This window comes from Periplaneta americana, chromosome 7 (assembly GCF_040183065.1).
Source record: "Periplaneta americana isolate PAMFEO1 chromosome 7, P.americana_PAMFEO1_priV1, whole genome shotgun sequence".
Classification (NCBI taxonomy): domain Eukaryota; kingdom Metazoa; phylum Arthropoda; class Insecta; order Blattodea; family Blattidae; genus Periplaneta; species Periplaneta americana.
Genome location: NC_091123.1, coordinates 104,410,901 through 104,434,655, shown reverse-complemented (window position 1 = coordinate 104,434,655; position 23,755 = coordinate 104,410,901). Strand labels below are relative to the sequence as shown.

At 38.4% G+C, this 23,755-nt stretch overlaps 1 protein-coding gene across 12 annotated transcripts in view; it reads left to right on the top strand.

Annotated features, from left to right (window-relative positions):
- Pi3K68D (phosphatidylinositol-4-phosphate 3-kinase catalytic subunit Pi3K68D) overlaps nucleotides 1–23,755 on the top strand; it is a 987,208-nt gene that overhangs the window by 775,215 nt on the left and 188,238 nt on the right. Inside the window, exon 25 of one of the 12 annotated variants that reach the window (XM_069831126.1) lies at nucleotides 5,290–5,332. The exons of the other annotated variants lie outside the window; for them this stretch is intronic. Within the exon in view, the coding sequence (XP_069687227.1) occupies nucleotides 5,290–5,317 (28 nt within the window). The 3' untranslated portion in view covers nucleotides 5,318–5,332. Of the gene's footprint in view, nucleotides 1–5,289; nucleotides 5,333–23,755 lie in introns of those variants that run through there. 12 annotated transcript variants of the gene reach the window in all.

Sequence of the window (23,755 nt, the reverse complement as noted above, 5' to 3'; positions counted from 1 at the left end):
CAGGGACATTGAAAGACTTCTAGAATTGCATTTCGTGTAGGACTGGTTTCGGAATGCAAACCTGACCTTCTACACCGAAATGTTCAACCAGCAGCAAGACCTTGCTGTTGCAGACCTGAGTGAAGATGAGGATGAACATACGGATGTAGTGGACTTCGAACTCATGGATGATGAAGAACCGAACATTTTGTAAAGTGTTATATTACATTGATGTTTGTAGAAATTGCAACACCAAGAAGGATACATGTAACTGAAATGAAATTGATATCACAGTTTAGATACATGACAATACACAAAGGATTAGAATTACAGAACTGTACCTGATCTGTGACCGTGAGATTTCAGTATGGAGTGAAGCCTCCATGCGCTGCAATCAGAGCCTCTAAGCATCGTGGCATGGAATGAAAGAGTTCCTGGATATGTTCCTGGGGAATCTCCCTCCACGCAGTTTGTATGCGAGTCCACAAAGCGTCAAGAGTGTGTGCTGGAGGACCATGACGAACCAGTTGCCGACCAACCATATCCCAGACATGTTTGATGGGCGATATGTCTGGCGAACGTGCAGGCCAGGAAAGCAGTGATATCCGTCGTTCTTCGAAGAAGGCTTGCACAATCCTCACCACATGTGACCGGACACTGTCCTGCTGAAATATGGCATGTGGAGTTGCCTGAGGGAGGGGCAGTACCTCGGACTCTAAGACCTCTTTAATGTAGCGGTTGAAGTTCAGATTGTCCTGAGTACGTAGGAAGCGAGATCGCATATTGCATCACACTAGGAACTTGTCCGCAATGCCGCTCAACAATGCAGGCTCTCAGACTGCGTTCACCACGGTAGAGCTTAACACGTATGTGACCATCACTGTAGGACAAGTTGAAACGAGACTCGTACGAACACACTGCATTTGGTACTCTGTTTTGCACATCTCCCGAGTTTGGGGTCGTTCGGGCCATTCTTTCTGTGTGTTGCACTTTTCACAAACAGTAGTACATAAGGAAACCTTCAAACTATAACATTAGTATTCTATTCTCCTTTTTTACTTTTTTATGGTACAATATTTGTGTGTTTAATAATATTTAGGTATGTAACGAAAATAAGAATGTTCTCTTCTACCGTTAGTTTGTTTCGAAGTTAGTGCTGTCAGATAAGCTGTTAACATTGATCAAATAACAGGTTTTGCAAACTAATGTATCGTTAATATGGCTACCTATAGAGTTGCAAATCCTGCTAACTGCTCTGTACGGCTGCAAAACCTGCTATTTGCAAATTAATATACAATATAACTAATTACCTATTAATCATATATTTCTGAGCTGTAGGAAGACACACTAAATATTTTTTCCCCATTATTTAAACTAGAAATCATGCCTCTAGCATCTGTGGATAAGTTTTTACACAATTTTCCTCATTTGCCAAAATTCATCTAACTTGCAAATAGCTGGTTTTGCAAACTGGCTACTCAGTTATACAGAATAGATTTAAAGTGTATATCACAGTCTAATACATACAGTCTCGCAACTTCAACACTTTTTTGCCTACATTCGCGACACTAGCGTCCAAGCGGCAGGCAAGGCACTGGCCATAGGGTTGATACAGCCAGCACGTGCTTTAAAGGGATGCGAGATGTTATAATAACGTTTTAATCATGCGTCGGAATAAAGGCAATGTGTGCAATGACGAAAATAGCAGTACCAACAAGTTTAAATCTCCGAATTTGTCGTTCTTCAGATTCTCTAAAGACCAAGAGAAAATCATAACTCAGTCATAACCAATAATCCACGTTGTAGGTAGCTTACGTATTGTGTTCTATAAAACATTTATTACTTATCAGTTACTATTTGTATGTCAGGAAGGAGAGTTTAAATAAAAACAAAGTAAATACCTGTTACAGTATATTATATTTTTGCAGAGATCATATGTGTAAATGTGTAACCATTCCGATTTTGGATAATATATCTACAGTTTTTAATGCAAGTAATTCCATAATTTTTGTATTCGTGTTTTTTTATTTATATTTTTCAAAAGTTGAATGTTATATAGCATTCAAGTAGGTATCATGGTGTTAATTTTGCAATAATTCATGGAGTATAGTAATCCTTTTGCAAAATATTCACTTCTTGAATAAATCCAGACTGTGCCGATAAATTTCTGATGTGTTGGTGTAGATTCATGTGGCAGACGTATTAAGTTCTCAAGAAATAAAAGAGCTTTTTTTAAATTTAATATAAATAGCAATCCTTTCTGTAATAATTTGCATGACTGTTATTGGTATTGATTTTACATTTCCAGTGATTATTTGAGCCGTTCAGTGCAGAAGTGGTGTAAGTCAAAATCAGGTAATGAGGTTTAAAGTAAACATTCTGTAAAATACAGCGCAAAGTAGCAATTAATATATCCTTCATGCTATTCACTGACTATTAATAGTTTAAATACATTCAATATTAACTGCCACTTTGCGCTGTAGTTTACAGAATATTTACTTTAACCCCTCATTACCCATTTTTGACTTACACCACTTCTGCTCTGAAAACAAAATTAGGCCTACATTTTCTGAGTTAATTGAAGTTACAATTTTTTCAACAAAATTGTGTGTTCATTTATTTGTTCTCACCTACGTCATATTAACAGTAAGGGCATGTAAATTACGTATTATATAGGTAGGATAAGTTAAAATTAGGCATTATGTGTGAAAACTGGAAATGTAATGTAAAATGCGGTAAACTTGCCATAAAAATTTAAACCATAACATCAGCACTATTTGTGACTCAAAATAATAAAGGAAATACCAGTTCTTAAGAAATGGAAAAATAATGAACTCCATATTAATGTTTAAATCCTCCCTTTTTCTTTATTTTCAAGTTTACCTCAGCGGCCGAGTTTGCCCCAATTTGCGGTATGCAAAATCGTTAATTTCTCAGGAAATGGGGAGCGGAGTTCACCACGCGATGTACCCTACAATTTTGAAGCTACTAATTTTTACTCTTCTCACAGGAAATACAAAGTTCCAATGATTCATAAATATATTTAGGAATGAATTGAATTAACCGATCACGCACGAACAATTATATTATTTCAAACCATGATACGTGATCAGAGCCATGATTCAGTTGTAAGGAGCAGAAAGAATTACGTTTATTCCCAGCTTCTGAAACCTGTAGATTAACTGCATGTGAAATTCTTCCAGGATTCTAAAGTAGAATTAATAAGAACCATATACACTTATTGTATGGCATATAAATATAAAATAAATTACGCAAAACCCGTTTTCTGATGTGTTGTCATATGTCGTGTGCACACTTTTAACTTGCCTGCCGCTAGAGGGCTACTGTCGCGCCAGCTGTCAAATGTTGGCATATTTTATAGGTATGAGTTGCGTGACTGTATCTATTAGACTGTGGTGTATATTACTTGCATAATGTGCCTTTTGTGGTAACTTATTAAACAGTGTTATAGTAACAGAATTGAACTATTTTTTTTTTATTTACTTACTCTAACTCTAGGTTATGAAAGATAATAATTGTACTTTGTATTATAGTGGTGAACTTCTGTTTTAGGGTGATAAGTATTAAGGTTTTTCTTAATTTTCATTAAACATTGGAATATATATAAATTTATGACAGTTAAAATTTTTTCTTGTTTAAATAGTGGTTTACAGCAGTGGCGTATACTGGTTAAAGGGTTTGGGCTACCGCTGACCCTATTATTACACAAAATATATCTCACAATTACTTTAATTTTAATTACTATGGTAAAACTAATAATACAAAATTATTACATTATGTTATATTATAAACTTTTTCTTTTGTAATTTCCTTGGGCTACCGCCGGTAGCCCGCAAAATACGCCCCTGGTTTACAGTGAGTGTCATATGCAGGCCCTATTAAAATGTTTTTTTTAGAATGAGAATCTTGGATATGCTACTGCTATTTCCCCAAATATAAAATATGAATTAAAATACAAATACCATATGATAATATACTATTGAAAAGGAGTAATAAGAATTTATGAGGTAGAATTTTGGTATTAAAGGTTTCAAATGTCTTTATAAGTAAATTACTCTTGATAGCCTAATACTTAACAAATTAATATGTTCATCCCGTGCTAGTTTAGAATCCAATACAAGTCCTAACATTTTTACTTATGACTGATTACCTGATTTCAATGTATTTTTAATTAAATATATTTTGAGTTTTATTTAAATTTAGACTGAAACCATTCACCTGAAACCAATTTAATGCAGTATTATATGATTTTTCCATTATTGAATTTAAAGTTTTTATATCAGTATGTGATGAATAAAGAGTTGTGTCATCTGCAAATAATACAGATTCACAAATAACATTTTCTGGAAGGTCATTCATCATAATTAAGAAATAAGAGTGATCCCAAAATGGTACCTTGAGAAACTCCACATTCAACATTGACTAAATTGGAATAAACGCCATTTAGACATACATGTTGTGTAGGGTTTGATAAATAAGATCTAAACAAATATAATTATTTTTTTCTAACACCTTAATAATAGAACTTTAAAATTAATGTTTCATGTCATACACAATCAAATGCTTTAGACACATGGCATAAAATAGCAAATGAGCTATCACAATTATCGACTCCAGAGAGGACAGTTGAGATTAGTCTTTTCTAAATCGGAATTGTTCCTTAGTAAATAAGTTATTTGTTTCAAAGTGATGTGTTAATTGAGTTTTCATTACTGCTTCTAATATTTTAGAGAATGTAGGAACAATAGAGATGAGTCTATAATTTTCAGGTCTAGACAGGTCTCCTTTTTTATAAATAGAAACTGTCTTGAAAATCTTCAGAGATTGGGGCAATACACTATTATTTAAACAGTGATTGATATATTTTGTTAAATGTTCAATTATATATGGCAGCGGTTCCCAAACTGTGCTCTGCGGATCCCTTAGGGCTCCGCGAATGATTCTCAGGGGCTCTGTCCACGGAAATTATGAAGCTGGCAAAAATTGCTAATTCCATCTAGTCTCTAGCGGGGAAAACGGAAACTACTTTCATCAAGCGAAAAATACTTTCTGAGAAAGTAGTTTGCATTCTTCTTGCTACATGGCAGCATTAATATTAAATCTACTCGTCACTGGAACTATCTCGATCTTTCTTGCTTGCCAAGTACTCAATGATTCTCGAAATTTATTTTATTTTTTATATACTCGGCGGGCAGCATTACTTTGTTATTCGTGGTACGTGGAATCTACAATCTATATACTGTATGTTAATTTGATAGCAGATGTGTTAACTAAACTTTCGTTGAACAGGAACTGTGGCTTAAGACGGACTCCCTAAGACCTAAGAGTCATTAGCCATCAACCAGTGCTCAGTCAAAGGGAGATAACACCTATAACCTTACTTTCAAAGAAGATAGTGCGAATATGTTGAACATGATCCTGTCTCTGAGTCTACAATGCCTAGTGTATAGGTAATCAAAGTAACAAACGAAAATATTGTGATTTATATTTGGACATGGGATTCACTGAGTTTGCTGATGAACGTCCACAGTGTGTGATATGTAACAAAGTTTTTCCCAATAGTTCTATGTTCCCTGCCAAACATAGACGGCATTTCTCAATTAAAAAATTCACAAATAAAATTGCAGACTACTTCGAAAGAAAAAGTGACGAACTCCATGCAGTTCAGACAAAATTTTGCTTCGTGTAAAAACAAACAACGAGAATGCACAGAAAACGTCGTACTTGGTTAGTCATGACCAGGCTCTTGCTGGTAAGCCTCACCCTTGTTGAAACTCTTATGAAATCACTATTAGTGAAGGTAGTGAAGTGCATGGTGGACAAGAAAACTGCAAAGTTGATTTCCAGTGTGCCCTTATCACATAACACTGTGCAAAATGGAATCCAGAATATATGAAAAGACGTAAAAATATCATGATTTTCGTTTCAACTTGACAAATCCACTGCCTTTGCAGGATTAACTATGTTAATGATATTTGTGCGGTATGAATTTTCAGGTTCTTTCATGAAATATTTTGTTCTGCAGCCATTGCCATCTTCTACAAGCGGTACTGAAATTTTTTCTTCTTCATTCAAAACTCGATACTGTGGGACAATTGCATTGACGTGTGCACAGATGGCACATGGTAGATCCTGTTGCTGGCGCTGTTACAAGGATCAAGAAAGTTTTAAAAACTGAACAAGTAGTCAGTGTGTACTACACCAACACGCCCTCGCAACGAAAAAATGCCAGCGTTATTAAAGCAGGTACTAGACAATGCCGTCAAAATTATCATCTTTGTTAAGGCACGACCTTCGCAGTGTAGACTACTTAAAATCCTGTGTAGTATACACAGTATATGGGTAGTATACACAAGTCATTGTTAGTAATATTACACAAAGAAGTGCTATGGTTGTCGCACAGTAAAGCGTTGTCCCGATTACATGAACTTCAAATGGAAGTTTCTTCACTTTTGAATTACCAGAACAGTTTGCTAGCAGATTATTTGAATGATCAGGAATGGTTGTACAAATTATGTTACTTGGCAGACATTTTCAAAAATGAATTCAGCACATACTTACAAGGTAAACGGAAGACTATATTCGATGCTGATGAAATTGTCGCAATGAAGAAAAAGATAGCGTTCTACATAGAAAGCATCGACAATAAGGATCTTACGTTTCTCATTGACTTCAAACTTTATAGAAGAAAATAATATAACAATGAATGTCTCATTCATAGCAATAATGAAAGGACACCTTGACAATTTGCTTCAAAATATGAATTCATACTTTCCAAGGGACACTCAGTAATCGATTCTAAAGAAATATGAGTGGATTATAGATCCATTTCCAGTGATGTCAAACCAGCAGCCCTCACTGCTTCAGATATGAGGTCCTTATAGACATGGTTTCGAACAGCCACTGTCAGGCATAATTTAAAAGCAAACCATTTCCCAAATTTTGGGCTAAGTTAGGGGAGGATCTTTTGATATTAAGTTCAAAAGCTAAATTTCTCTCACTGATTTTTAGTACTATGTACCTCAGTGAAACGACCTTTTCGACCTACACAGCTACAAAAACAAAATATCGAACTTGTTTGGACACAGAAGACGATATACGTCTTCAACTGACTTCTATGACACCGGACATTGGCAAACTCTGTCGCAAGAAACAGGCACATTCTTCACATTAACTTTGGGTGTACATGTAACATTGTAACATTTTTTAAATATCTTAACTACATATCAATATCATTTTGTAGATTTAAATAAATTATATCCAGTACTTTTTTACTATTGTTTCCTTTATAAAGTTATATATATATATATATATATATATATATATATATATATATATGTATACTTCATACTTCCGTTTATGTATCGTGTGAAATATGCTTCATAGAATGTAGACAGATAAAACTAAAAAGTAAACATTTCTTGGTACTCCATGAGAAACTTCTGCTTCAAAAAGGGCTCCGTGGCTGAAAAAGTTTGGGAACCACTGATATATGGGATAACTCGTCTAATAAGATCACCACTAATATCATATGTATCCTTGGATTTTGGACTCTTCAAACTGGAAACTATTTTAAATACATCTTCGTTTGTTACAGGTTTCTGTTTAAAAATACTGGATGTTAATTTAACGTTGTTTAACAAATTAATTGCAGTATGGTTACAATGACCATTGTTGTCACTAATTTGTTTTACAGAGTTTACGAAATATTGATTGTAATCATCTGGTGTTAAATATTGTTCATGATTTACAGGAGTAGAATTTCTAGCTGAGTTTATTATATATGGTACCATGCCGCTTTACACTTATTTGCAGACTTATTAATATATGAAACATTAAAATTTAATTTTGCTTTTTTTTAATGATGTTTCACAATTCTTTCTAGCAATAATATACATTTCTCTCGCTGTGTCGGCATTAATATTATAATGTAATGCCTACTTCATATAATTGTATTTGTACATAACATCTTTTTTAATTAAGTTTAGATCATATGTGTACCGGTACCAACTTAATTTAGAATGAAATTTGGGGCGAGAATTGTGGTTCTTTAGCCTTAGTGGTTGTAATGGAAAATGAATATTTACAGCATTATGAAAATTAGCCATAAACATAACAAAATTACCTGTTTTGTGTTCTATAATATTGCTCCAGTCTATATTTCGTAAATACTTTACAAAATTGCCTAAGTTTATATCATTAAAACTGCGTACATTTATTATTTTACAGGGGCCAGTACAAAGTGATTCATATTTGTTGAAATATTTTATAGATAAACCATCATGATCTGACAATGGTACCTGAAGAACAGTTACTTTTAAATCCTCTCTTATTACATTTGTCACCGTCTTGTCTAAGCAAGAATTTCCCTTAGTAGGAATATTGTTTGCACAATAGCAATTTGCAGAGCGTAATATGTTTAAAAACTGAGAGTTGATATCATTGTTGATATTTATGTCAATATTATTATCAACAGAGATATAATTGGAAGTTTATAAGAATTTAAGAATATTAGAAGTTTATCAATTAATTCTAAAAATAATTTTACATTGCCATTGGGTGAACGATACACTGAGACAATAATTGATTTGTGGTTGTCAAGAATCACTGCTACTGTTTCAAAATGTTTTTCTAGACTAAATTTTTCAATGTTTAATGGACGAAAATTAATATGATTTTGGAGATAAATGGCAACCCCTCCATGAATATAGTTAGTTCTGCAAAACATACTGCCACGTTGGTAACCGTTAATAATGACAAACACATGCGTATTTTTTGTATATCTGTGTTCAGAAACAGTAAAAACTGTGTATCTTCCTTCGTTAAGTAAGATTTCTATTTCATTAGGTTTGTTGGACAAGCACTGGACATTTAATGAAAATATTTTTAGGTCAGAAGATTGTAGATCAGTGTTGAGTGGATGATATAAAGTAATTAGCTGCATATTATTGAGTACAGTACATTTGATTAGTTTCCCTACCACTTCAGTACTAGTAGTTTATTTTCGATTGTTGATTTTCTACTTCTTATTATTGTACTTATTTTAGAAACTAGATTACTCTTACCGAATTTATTCAGATGTAGACTGTGTGTAGTGTGTTCTTCCTTACTGATTTCACTTAAGTCTAAAACATTAACATTTTTTAAATGACCACGCATTTTCTTTATGCGCGAGTTTGTACATTGTATTTCTTTCTTTACAACTGACTCGGGCATAAGATCGTGTCTGTGAGGTATTGTCGGAACAATGACGTTTGTTCGAGTTAGAAGGCCGAGAGTTTTTCTAAGATTCCTTATACAATCATTTGACTCATTTCTGTATACGTCAATAGCCCTGGCTATTACAACAGCAAAGTCACTTTTACCAAAATCTGAACAGTCTTTAACATAGTTTGTCGTCACATCTGCTGATCTTGCACCAGGTTTGATTTCACCATACACCTTCAAATGAGCCGTGTTCTCACAGATAATAGCTGGGAGTTTATGTCCATGACTATCGCTATAGAGATTTGATCTGCCTTCTTTCTTGCACTTTAAGTTTAATGAGTTACTAGCACTGCATTCTGACTGATCTTGAATTTCACTGCCTAAGACTTCAAACCTATTTGATACATTTATTAACGGTTCATTTTAATTGTACTTGTTCTGGTTACATTCCGATTCCGTTGGCTATTCACAGTGTTCCAGTTTGATGATACTCTACTGCAACTGTTCTTTTCTTCAATATCTTTACGCAGCATTGAAATTATTTCCTTCAGGGAAGTAATTTCGTCCTGAAGTGATTGATAAGGGTCTGTGTTGGAGCAATACCCAACCGTTTCGAAGCTGGAATCAAGTTGGCTGTTTGAATTTGAGTGACCATTAACTTCCAACAAACATGAACTACACAGCCACTTATTACATGGAACACTGTCCTTGTTTATACTACATTTACTGAAATTATACATTCTTCGCACAATATTACATTTCTAACAACTTTGTTACATTTACCACACTGATTATCAAATAACACTCTAAATTTAATGCTGCAATCCACTGCGCTTCCCTCCTTAAGCGCCATCTTGCCTGCACAAATGGACATCGCAAAGATTCAGGGTTAACTCCATAACCAATATCCAGAGCCCTGCTGCAGGCTTACACCAGACAATCTCGGTGCGCAATACTATATCCATCTGTCTCACGTGGTGTCTCCAAGCCTACTCACTGATGCTCAAAGACCCAGGCAGAGAAAAACAAGAACAAAATGTTAAGGTTTAAACAGGCCAATCACCATGCTAAGTCTCAAACCCAATAACAACTAAAGAATGCAATTAATCTCGAGCCCTGCATACATAAAATATATATGCCTCTTAATGGCGAAATACCAAATACCCGGAACATGACAACGTGCTCTAGCGTAAACAAGATTATTATTGCATGGAATATACAAGATGCACGTGAGGGGAGAAAAGAAAATAAAATACGCAAAACCACTACAGTAAAATAAAATATGTATAAAAAATAGGAATAGGAATGAAAGGAAAGAGAAAAGTAAGGAAATAAAGAAGAAAGAAAAGGAAAGGCATAGTGGGATAGATAAAACGCCACAATGTATGACAGCCCTTTACACTGTGCCCACTAAAATACACTATTTTCACTATTACACTAAAGAATAAAGGCTTACATGATCAAACATTTACTCTAATGTACACAATTTACAAAAAAAAAAAAAAAAGCTGTAGTGTTATGAAATAAAATATCTTGCATTACAATACACAACACTGTACACAAGTTTAATATTGTAAATAATGTTCGATCACTGTACACCTACATTCTTTATTATAGTGTAAATAGTAAAAATAGTGTATTCTAGTGTACAAATGATTTAAATTATATATTAATATAATGTTAAAGTGGTCCATGTTTTGTTCTGCCCAACTTGACTAAACAAGAGTGGTGTGGGCTGTCAGTCAAGTAGTTTGCTTACTAGCAACACGGACATCATTCACTTAAAACCTTCTGTAGCTTCCTAAGACAAAATACGATCCTTGGTATTAGGTTGGTGCATAATTCTGTAGTGATTTTTCATAAGATTATTAAACACATCAGATACACATAAGAGAGAAGTTAATCATCAACAATATATTCTTCTCCATTATTTACAACAGTCTGCCAATGCTGGAGTAGTTTTTCGATTCCATGCCTGTAGAAATCGAGTGGTTTTGAGTTAAAGAAGTCAAGTCATGTTCGGAGTGCATTTTCATCCAGCAAGGAAGTTCCTTGAAGGTTGTTTGATAGAGAGCAGAAAAGGTGAAAATCTGAGGGCCTAAGATCAGGTGAAAAAGGTGAGTGCGGAATGACTTCTCAACCCAACTTCTGGATAGTGTTTTATGTCCGGTTAGCAGAGTTCAGGCAGATGTTATTGTGGAGTAGCATCACTTCACGTAGTCTTGTTGGTCGTTTTTCTTGGATTGCGTGTGCAAGACGCCTCAGTTGGTGGCAATAAATTTCGGGAGTGATGGTTACACCTCAGGGAAGCAATTCGTAGTACAGCACACCCTCCCAGCTCCACCAGAGGCATAACATTATCTTCTGTGGATGTGCACTGGCCTTTGTACAGGCAGTTGCTTTTTTGTTTGGTCTCAACCATTCCTTTCTTTTCCTTATGTTAGCATAAACAATCATTTCTCGTCACCAGTAACGATGTTGGATAGGAATGTTTGATGTTGTTCATGAGCCAATGGATGACGAGCAAGCAAAGATGCACATGCGGCCACCCACTGATTTTTGTGGTTTTGGCTTAGAGCATGCTGTACCCATACACCTAATTATTTAACTTTGCCCATTGATGGCAAATGTTTCACGATGGTGAAATGGTCACAGTTCATCACATTTGCCAGTTCTCGGGTACACTGATGTGGGTCATTGTGGATTAATGAAACCCCGAAGGTCTTACTAAACATGGAATGTCACTAATGTCAAAACGACCCTCCTTAAAACGAGAAAACCATTTTCTTGCCATGCTCTCTCCAATAACATTGTCTCTATACATGGCGCAAATGTTTCTGGCCGCCTCCGCTGCTTTCACCCCTCTACTGAACTCAAAAAGAAGAGTATGTTGGAAATGTTCCACTTTCTCCACTTGACACTCAATTTTCTAGCATCCACGGCTCCAATCACTATCTGCAAAAATGAAAACTTCAATATGTAAACTCAAACACAACAATTGAACTTCCAATAAAAAAATGACAATCGATAATTAAACCTATAGCAACCGGAATGCCAACACACGAAACAAAAATGCTACGAACTTATGCACCAACCCAATAATTACAACAGAAGTAAAACATTGATTTCCCATTGTCTTACGTAACTCAGACCAGTAATTTGACTCTTGAAAATTCTCAGAGATTCTTGGTAAGCAGAGTGGTTTGCCTGGTAGAGTTAAGGTCATAAGGCCTTCTCTTCCACTCAACCAGGTGTCAATAATATACATGAAATACAAAATTATGTGCTACATTACAAAACAACACAAAAGAAGATACCTTAGATATCACATAAAATATAGTAGAAAATTACAAATAGTCAAGATCAGTTACATAATCTGACTTTTAATTCAAAACAATAATGTTACTTTTATTCACAACAATAATGGCTTTCTATTTCTGAATTTAAACACTCCCGTCAACAATGGGTATTTCACTCCACACAGCAACACAGTATTCGTTATTGCTCTCCACAGACAACAATGACAAATCACGTGGATTATTGAGAACAACTTTGTACTCCTAATCTCAACTAATGTTCACAAAGCACTATTTATAAAAAAAACTGTCAGTTCACAGTTCGTTTGCTACTTCCTCTAGCTCATTCACTCAAGTTTACAGTATATCGAACCCAAGACTTCCAGAGACAGTCCACTGAACCTCGAACTCAAGACTTTCAGGTAAAGTTCGCTGCACGCCAAACCCAAGACTTCCGGAAAAGCCGCACTCGCCTGGTCGCTGCCACAGTTGCGGTCCTCCTCACGTCGAACTCCAGCCTCAAAGGCTGGCTTCCTTGCTCACTCACGGCTGCTTCACAAACTGACTGGCTGTGCCGCTCACTTGCCCTTCTATTTATTAGGTCACACATTCTGGATTGTACTGTTCCCAAAATTTCTACGGATGCCGAGAGGATGTCGCTTCTGGAGACTTCTCCAGATTTCTCCACTCAGTGGCAGTTGCTTTTCTTCCCCTTCTCTGCCGCGGACCAGCGTCCCGTCGTCTCCTCCTCTCCTCTGTATGCCGCGCCCAGTGCCCACCGAAGCTAGCTTTCCCTTCTCTGCCGCCAGTCTTTCCACGTTCCCCTACCTTCTGCCGGACGCGCGTTCTACTCCCGACGTGGCTGTCACATTGCTCCCTCCTTAGGACTGTCCGTCCTGGGCAGACCCTTCCTAGGGTGCTAGTCGGTCCAGATGCACCATCATCATCTTCCCTCGGGGTTGTCGCTGGATGCGGTACACCACGTTGTTGATCCGGGTTACCATGCGGTATGGTCCATCCCAGGCACGCTGCAGCTTCGGTGATTTTCCTTTGGTCCTGGTAGGTCAATACAACCACACCAGGTCGCCCTCCTAGAATCCTGCAGAGTTGGCTAATCTGTTGTAGCGCACTTTCATCCTGTCGCTGGCCATCTTGAGGTGCTCTCTAGCCAGTTGATGGATTACAAGTTCTCGGTCAGTTCTGCAACGTAGTCAGTCGCTGGCTGGTCGGCGCTGAGTGGCATGCCAAACAGCAGATCACAGGGCAGGTGAAGCTCTCTCCCGAAGACCATGTTTGCCAGTGTCTTCCCTGTTGTGTCGTGGACTGAAGCTCGTAGTCCAAGAGGAACAGTGGAACTCTGGCATCCCAGTCTCACTGATGGTTGGACATCACCTTCCGCAGGTGCTCTTCCACGGTTTTGATGTAGCATTCCGCCATGCCGTCGGACTGTGGGTGGAGGGGAGTGGTCCTGGTTTTATGCACCCCCAGCTGCTCGAACAATTCTCTCATCAGGTTGGACTCGAAGTTGCGCCCCTGATTACTATGCAGTTCCTGGTGCACACCGGATCGGCAGATGAAGTTGTCAAGCAGTGCGTCTGCCACCGTCGAAGCTCCTTGGTTGGGAATCGCGTATATCTCTGGCCATTTTGTGAAATAATCCATGGCTACTAGCAGGTAGCGGTTCCCTCGATCCGTGGCCGGGAATGGTCCAGCAACGTCGACAGCGATTCTCTCAAAAGAAGCTCCCACTTTGTACTGCTGCACGGATCCTCTACTGCGTATCCTTGGTCCGCGACTGGCTGCACATGTGTTGCACCTTCGGCACCATTGTTCCGTGTCAGTTCTCTTATGCAGTCAGTAGAACCGTTGCCTTATCTTGTCCAGCGTCTTGTTGGCTCCCAGGTGGCCCCCAGTCACGCCAGCATGAGTCTCCTCCAGCACTTTCTTCACCTTGCTCCTGGGCAGGACAAGTTCTATGCGGGTTCTTCCATCGGCCGACTCCTAAATCCTCTTCAGGATACCGTCCTTGACAGTGAAGGAATCCCACTGGCTTCAGTAGCTCTTGTAAGTGGTGCTACGGTTGGCGATATCGGCCCGCACTGGTCTCTGACTGGACTCCACATCACGCTGTAGCTGTACAGTGTTTGGGACCTCAAACTGCTCCCTCCTTATGGTGGCGTTATCCCATCCTGGGCTCTGCTGGGCGGCGATTGCTCGGACTGCGTGGCCGCTATCTCGCTTTTCTACTTTCGGACAGTGTCTGCCTGACTTGTTGCAGTCTCTCGAACACTTTCTTCAGGTCGACAGTTGTTCGCTGAAGGTCTCGCCGACCACGATGACGTCATCAAGGTACAGCAAACAGGTGTCGTATGTCAGGCCTTTCATTACGGACTCCATTAGTCTCTGGAATGTAGGTGGGGCGTTGTAGAGGCCGAACGGCATAACGGTGAACTGCCATAGTCCCTGGCCTGTAGAAAATTCTGTTTTCTCCTTGTCCTCAGGATGTAGCAACACCTGCCAGTATCTGAGATCCAATGTTGAGAACCACTCTGCTCCTGCCTGGGTGTCCAAGGTGTCGTCAATTCGTGGAAGGGGAAAGCAGTCCTTCTTGGTGATGTCATTCAATCTTCTGTAGTCCACGCAGAAACGCAGGTCCCCATTCTTCTTCCTCACTAGCACCACAGGTGACGACCAAGGGCTGCCGGATTACTCGATGACTCCTCTTGCTTACATGCCCTCCAGTTGGTTGTCAATCTCCCTCTGTTTAGCTAGAGGGACAAGTCGAGGAAGTTGTCTGATGGGGAGAGCATTTCTGGTGTCAATGCGGTGCTGAACTTTCTCCATCCTCCCGTAGTCATTTTCAGACAGGCTGAACACATCCCGAAACTCTGTCAATAGATCGTGGACTTGTCTTCTTTTGCCTTTGCTTAAATTCACCGCCAATTCTCGAGCCAGCACTTTCAGTGATGGGTCTAATTCTCGACATGGTCGGTGACGCTGCTCACTATCTCCCAGAGACGTCACAGACACTACCGACTCGACACTACCTAGTACAGTTCCACTAGTCACCTCCTTGTCCCTATTGGTGACATTCAGGACCCTCACCGGCACCACCTTCTGGTTCGGGAGTAGGGATCTGGCCACATAAACTCCATCTATCGGAGTTATTTGCAAATCGAGGAGCAGGTTTCTCTTAGGCTGTCCATCCAGTCGTGCCATCACCACCATCTCGCAGCCTGCTGGGATTGTCATCTTGATCTCCAAGGTGAGTCTGCTGGCCATGAGTTGGTCTTCGACGTCCCTCAGGAACACTTCATCCTGACCAAAACGGAGGATATGGCACCGGACGTCCACTGTCGCATCGAAGATCCGCATGGCGTCGAGTCCCAGGATGACGTTTTCTTTGATGTTGGCGACGAGCAACCACATCTCCAGTCTCCTCTTTCCCGAGTCAGATCCAGGAAAACCCCTTTTTGAATGGCCAGGCTCACGCCGGAAGCAGTACATAGCTCATATTGGCGCTGCGGCATCCTCCCAGGTAGGCCACTCACGACTTCCGGTCAGGCGATAGTGAGCGACGCCTTAGTGTCTACCAGTACTCTGCATGGGCGGCCTCTTATCCATCCTTCAGCAATAAGCCCATCGTCGCATCTTCTGTTAACCGTCTTCAAGATCAGCCGAGGGGATGGTGATGTCAGCGCCGACATGCCCCTCCTCGCATCGGCACTTTCTAGTTTTCCTGTCTGTGACCAGATTGGTCACAGTTCCTCCTTAAATGTCCAGGTTCGCTGCAGGACCAGCAGGTGGGCACTCCTCGTCTTCGGCGCTCGGGTGATTTTGGTTGACGTTCCTCGATGTCGGCCGCCGCGACGCTCCTAATCCGGTGCGATGCCGAGACGTTCGCCGCCAACTTGGCCGCCTCCATCCTGAGGGCCGCAGCCAGAGCTTCATTGATGGTGCGATGCTTAGCCAAGAGTAGCTGTTGCCTGATCTCGGGGTCTCGAACTCCGCTGCCGAAGGTGTAGGCCATCTCTCCAGCGACGAAGTTAGGACGTAGGCCCCTGAGGGCCTTATGGGCCAGTTGTTCCACCGCCATCGCAAATTCTTGTAGGGACTCGCCTGACTGTTGGACCCTCGTTTTCAGTTGGGTCCTAAATGCTGCCGCAAGTTGATGGTCACTGTAACGTCTCTCCAAGGCCTCCATTATCTCTTTGCCTGTTCCATCTTCTGAAACGCTATGAAGTATCTCCGACGCCTGTCCCTTACGCACGGTCAGCAGCTGGATAGGCTTCTCTGCTGGCGTCCACCCATTATGTACCACGGTAGCCTCGAACTGGCGTCGAAATATTTCCCAGGACGTCTTTCCATCGAACTTCGGTGTCTTGACGTTCGAATGTCTGGCTGGAGGTGTTGATTCCACAGGGCCACTATATGGGGTCCTTAATTCTGTTGCCGCTTCTTCCATGGCCAGTCGAACTTCTTCGGCAACTATCCGTTTCTGTTCTCTGGCCTGGCAATGCAGTAACGCGAGTATGTGCTTGTTTATCCAGCACCTCACTCGTCTCCTCTTGACGACGTTCGAGAGCTCGAATTTTGCCTCGAAATGGTCTACGTCCTGTCTTAGTTCGGCCACTGTCTCGTTTATAGTTGCAAAATTCTCGTTTAGTTTGTCAAAATCGGCTTTAAGTTCGTCTTTCACGATGGTAACAATTCCATCTACGTGGACCGAAACGCTTCCAATTTGCGTAGTGACGTCATTTTTCACTTCGCTTATGTCGCCCTTCACTTCACTAAGGTCGTTTTTCACCTCACTAATGTGCTTGTTCATGTCTGCTTTCATTTCTGCTTTTATTTCACTTATGTCATTCTTCAGTTCCGCGATAGCTTGCAAGATCTGCTGTAGGTTCTCCATTATGTCGACAATGTCCCGTTTCTGACACCAAATGTGACTTTTAATTCAAAACAATAATGTTACTTTTATTTGCAACAATAATGGCTTTCTATTTCTGAATTTAAACACTCCCGTCAACAATGGGTATTTCACTTCACACAGCAAGACAGTATTCGTTATTGCTCTCCACAGACAACAATGACAAATCACGTGGATTATTGAGAACAACAATGTACTCCTAATCTCAGCTAATGTTCACAAAGCACTATTTACAAAACAAAACTGTCAGCTCTCAGTTCACAGTTCGTTTGCTACTTCCTCCAGCTCATTCACTCAAGTTTACAGTATATCGAACCCAAGACTTCCAGAGACAGTTCACTGAACTTCGAATTCAAGACTTTCAGATAAAGTCTTCTGGAAAAGCCACACTCGCCTGGTCGCTGCCACAGTTCGAACTCTGGTCTCGAAGGCTGGCTTCCTTGCTCGCTCACAGATGCTTCACAAACTGACTGGCTGTTCTAAACTAAAACTGGCTGTGCCACTCACTTGCTCTTCTATTTATTAGGTCACACATTCTGAATTGTACTGTTCCCGAAATTTCTACAGATGCCGCTTCTGGAGACTTCTCCGGATTTCTCCGCTGAGTCACAGTTGCTTTTCTTCCCCCTCTCTGCCACGGCCCAGCATCCCATCGTCTCCCCCTCCCCTCTCTACGCCGCGCCCAGTGCTCACCGAAGCTGGCTTTCCCCTCTCCGCCGCTAGTTTTTCCGCGTGCCCTCCCTTCTGCCAGACATGCACTCGATTCCGGACGCGGCTGTCACAATAATATAAGAGCAATATAAAATAAAGTAGAAAATTACACATAATCAAAACAGTTACATAACAAGGCGAAAATACACATTCACACAACTTCTACAACTTACAATGCTCGAGATAAATTCGATGATTAATTCACTTGAGATATAGTATACAGTTAATATACTAATAGGAAAATACAAGTGGGTTACAAGACATAAAATGTTGAATAGCAAAGTCTTACTAAATGACATACAAATACAAATGATTAAGTAATAAGTTATATCAAGATAATAAAAAAGGAAAAGAAAGAAAAAGGAAGAAAGAGGAGAAAAAAATAACTTTGTCATTTAAGACTATTTATAAACTTCCACAAGAGTCTAGTTCTGTTCAATAAAAACATTTCTAAGTAGAGTGTACTTAAAAGATTTTAGACTCTGACTGCTCCTGGTTTCCTGTGACAAGGAATTCCAGGAACGGGCTGTGCGTATTGTGAAGGAAGCAGAGTAGAGAGATGTTTGATGATATGGAATTGATAGAACAAGGTTATGCTGTGAACTTGTATCACGATTGTGATGGGATGCTAAAAGTGTGAAGAGAGGAACTAGGTAAATAGGTGTGGAATTATGTAAAATCTGATACAGCAAACAGAGTGAATGAACTGAACGTCTCTCTCGTAAATGAAGCCAAGATAATTGTAAGAAATACTCGGAGACATAATCATAGCTACAGCTGTTAAAAATGAAACAGACACAAGCATTACAAACACGCTGAAACCTGAATGACAATTCAACACTAAGGTCACTATACAAAACGTCGCAATAGTCAAAGTAAGGCATCACCAGGGTCTGTATAAAAATCTGTTTCAGTTTAGAAGGAAAGAAATTTTTCAGTCTTTTCAGTGAATGCAAGATTGAGAAAGTTTACTTACAGACATATTTTACCTGTGCATTCCAGCTGAGATTCGAGTCGAAATGGAAACCTAAGTTTTTAACGGTAGTACTGAATGGTATTATAGTATTATTTAAAATCACTGGCAAAAGTGTATTAATGCTGATGGAAGATAGTAATCTTTGATGTCCTAGTAGAATTACTTGCATTTTACCTGGATTAAGGTTTAGCCCGCATTTTGTAGCCCAGCTGCTGACTAACGTAAAATCTTGATTTACTTTTGATAGGCTATCATTAAGTGAGTTTGGTCGTGGATGTATATATATCTGAAGATCATCTGCATAGAGATGATGCTGACAATGTTTAAGGGCATTAGAGATGTCGTTAATGTAAATAGCGAAAAGTAGAGGCCCTAGTACAGATCCTTGAGATTCCTGCCTTTACATCTCGCCATGCTATAGCAACGCAAATGTCTTATTACTTCACTAGATGGATGACTGACCTGTTTTGTACTGGTTCTCAGTGAAGCCGCGAATGCGCCATGTTGCGTGGCAAAAAATATATCATCACGTAACAATATACAACCGATTACAGTCTCATGAGTATTAACACATCATTAGAGACAACTGACATGATGCCAGCAAGAATGAGTTATAAGTTTTGCTTTTTTAAAGAGACCCCTAGGTCTAATACGTGGTATGGTTATAATGATGATGATATAACCAACTGCCGTTTTCTGAATTAAATCAGTATATATACTTTTTTTTTTTTACCGAGTGAAATGACTGAGACGGTAACATATGAGATTCGCATTCGGGGGTCCGTGATTCAAACACCATTCTGATTAAGATTTGGTTTTCCACAGTCATAAAGGCAAATAGCAGATTGAACATTTACATACCATGATTCATAACATAATCAATAAATAAGTATAACTACTGAAACAAAATCTAAATGAGCTACAAGAACACAAACCATCTGTAAGACATGACAATGGAATCAGCAACTCAACAATAGTCAATGGCCTACTAGTATACTCAAAACTCCTACACACCCGATATGATCATAGATGTTAAAGTGTATATAAACATACTTAAAAAAAGATGTTAAGAAAGTCCACAATAATTATTTGCCTATGGAAAGATTTATTTTCTTACTTATTTTGTGTTCTGTCTGTATATTTGTATGAACTGCAAGACACGACCATTTTCAGCAAAGTAGATTGTAATCATTACTGCACAATAACACCAGTTAAACGTACCAATTTTTCCTAACCGTATATAATGCAACATGCAGTTTTGCCTTGCAAGTGCCTTCCATGCACGGTTTCAAATTGAAGTTCAGAATCAACCATCTAGCAGAGTAATAAGATATCATTCAATGAGTGAGATGGCTAATGGCCGGAATGCAAATGTACGAGGGTTGTAGTTCCCAAACTCACTGATCCTATTCCGAGCTTGCTTAATACATAGACTAAATTTATCTCTGAAGAGTACAGAATTTTTATTTAGAGAAATACATTTCAATTATTGAAGTTACATAGTTGATTTTAAACTAATAAAATAAAAATATCTTAAAAATCGAGTTTGAAGCATTATACATATCCAGACAGTCCAAGAATAATGTGTAAATAATATTCAAGTTGTCAGACTCTGTTCAGTTGAATAAAACATCAGAGCATCAGTGGTGAGATTCTTAGAACTTGACTATAATCCTTTAACAAATAAAAAATATATTTCCAATGAAAATTATAAATAAAACAGTTAGTAATCTGTTAGAATGGATTTATAATCAAAACGTAGCCAAAATATTTTCATAAATAATTGATATTTTCTAGTTTTACTTTGTACCTTTACTCCTATCTTTCTTAATATACTGTCATTTCCCATTACTATGGTCCAAGCACCCAACTATGGTCCAAAACGCATTATGTTCTACTTAGTCTCCCAAGAGTTCGGCGCTACTGTGATGGAATTATGTTTCCCATTGATGCTTCCATCTACCATTACACGTGGCAATGATATGGATGCTTAACAAGGTCAGTGTGTATCGTTCTATTGAATGTGTGAAGACACGAAATCATTCAGTTTGTGTTTGTTTTATTAAGCTCTCCTCTGTAGAACTGGTAAGTTATAGATATATGATTGTTTGTACAATTAAACCTGGCTATATAGTGTTTACCTTCACGTAATAATTAGACTGGCAGAGGTTAAGGACTCTGCGTGAAAAATGTTTAACCTCAAGGCTAGAAGTCAATCCTCAACTATGTACCACAATTTTTCTTGGACCATAGTTGTACTTCATTTTGAAATATTTGTTTTAATAAAATGTGATCAATGTGATTATTTACTTCTGCAAATACGGTAGCTCAGTATATTCTAAAACACCATTTAACATTATGGTCCAGTAAATAAAGAAACAGGCTGTTCCAGCATCAATGGTACTAGCACGAATGATGGTCCAGTAAAACGAAAACTTCAGGGTAGAAGGAAAACAACTGTCCCTGTAAGTGACTATGAGAGCGATGAAATTGAATTGGATACAGATTATGATGTTTCCGGTGTTCTCTCCATATTTACAGACAGTGAGTCAGATGTGGAAAAGAAGACAAAATCTGTTAAATTAATGCTAAATGCACATAGTTATATGGTAGTTACTTATGTGGCCAGGGAAAGTTTTGGAAGTGAAGAACAATGGAACTGTTGTTTCATGTATGGTAAGAAGTGGCAATTAATGAGGTGACGAGAAATGGAAGACATTTTATTCTATAGAAAGGAAAACATAATAAAACAAATTGAAGACCCCAAATGCGTCTCGAAAAAGAGAGATCTATTTTCAATTTCAGAATTACAATAGAAGTGGAGATTCAAAGGATCGAAATAAGCCTACTGAATGTAGTTCTCAGTATGGTAAATAAACATTATCAGTGAATTTATGTGCATAATATTTTGCTGAGAATGTGTTAGTTTATTTTGATACCGTACTTTTGTTCTTTAATATACTGTAGTTGTTCATTATTGCAGGAAAATGACCTTCAGATTTCACTTGTTTATTGTGTGTTTATGCAATGTGTACTAATAAAGAGAATCCATGTACTTTTAATTTATTTTTAATATTTCTGTGCTAGATTATGTTTCTACCCTTAAATTAGAAATTCAATGTATTGATTTACGAATAATTACAGCTCCAGCTATAGTCCATTCATGCTTTCAATCGTGAATATATGAGTGGACCATAATTGGGCAACTCAGAATACAACTATGTACCAATGCTTATTATCTTTTTAACGCTTGTAATTAAATAATTTCAAACACATATGTCAATATTTATTTAATATGCACTTACAAGAGTCCGAAGCCAAAATTTCACTTAATCTGGATGAATAGTACTGAATATACAAAGACAAATGTGAAAAATGTGGACCATAGTTAGGGGAAACTACGGTACTTCATCAGTAGGGACCGAATTTTTATGTAATATCAAGGTGTGAAATATGTACATATTTATGTAAGAAAAATAATCTGAATATGTACCAAAATATGTAAAATCATGAAAATATTTAATATCAATATCTGGCAGGCATAGGATAGGTAAGACTCTCCAATTGTGATTTCATAGAGCACCCGAATTTTTTACCGCACACTTGACACATTACTATTTTTCCATCTGTAGTGAAAGCTTCGTCCATCGCAATAATTCATGATCTTATTTTTGTCTTAGGGTTGAAGATACAGGGGCCATTTTAGTTAGTTACATGCATTTTAGCTACTCCTGTAAGAAACAAAGTACCTACTAAAACCTCAAGCTATAGGTAGTTAGAAACTGTTGTTTGAAAAGTGACATTCCAGTCTCCTTCAGAAGGGTAGGATTATTTCAGCTGAGAACCATACTTTCTAATTGCTCGGAAAATCCCATTTCCGTATAGGTCAACTAAATTCAAAGTGAAGAGGTCAAGCAATAACCTGAAAAGCTATTTATTTTAATCTTTGAACATCTTTCCAGTTTGTTCCTTTACTCCAGCTTTTCAAAAGTCGGCTACTATATTTCTGCTCATGTCAGACTTGACACGGGTTTTCCATGGAAGGATTAGGAAGAGGGTGGGTAAGGTTGCAAATTGCATGGGAACGGCTTGTTAAGACGTTTGCAGAACAATAATTATAGTTTGAGACAATCATGTCATCCTCGTCCCACTCCACTGCATGAAGGCAACGCTACTTTCTGAGTGATTTTACAATACAAGGTAGTTGTATGAGCGAGATTGCCTTTTGTTCACTCATATCTACAGTGGGCAGTAAGGGGTGAGTGCCTCTATTACTTTCTGGAACTAAGGATGTTATGTTTCGTCCCGAAATATATCCTTTCTTGGGTAGGTAAAAAGGATTTTTAAATCTGTGTATTTCAAATTGTAAACTTCTCCAGCAGAAGTTTTTTTTTTTTTTTTTTTTTTTAGAGGAGTAAAAATGAATAAAACTCCTAAATATGTAGATTTATGTAATAGCTACCAAGCCATAATATGTAATATGGGGTAAATATAAATAATATGTAGTATCAAATTTTAATATATTAATGGTAATTACAAGATTCGCAAAGATTTGTTATTTATATATGGTTAGGTTGAAAGGTATGTAATATGTAATTACATAAAAATCCGGTACCTATTCATCAGATTACAAAA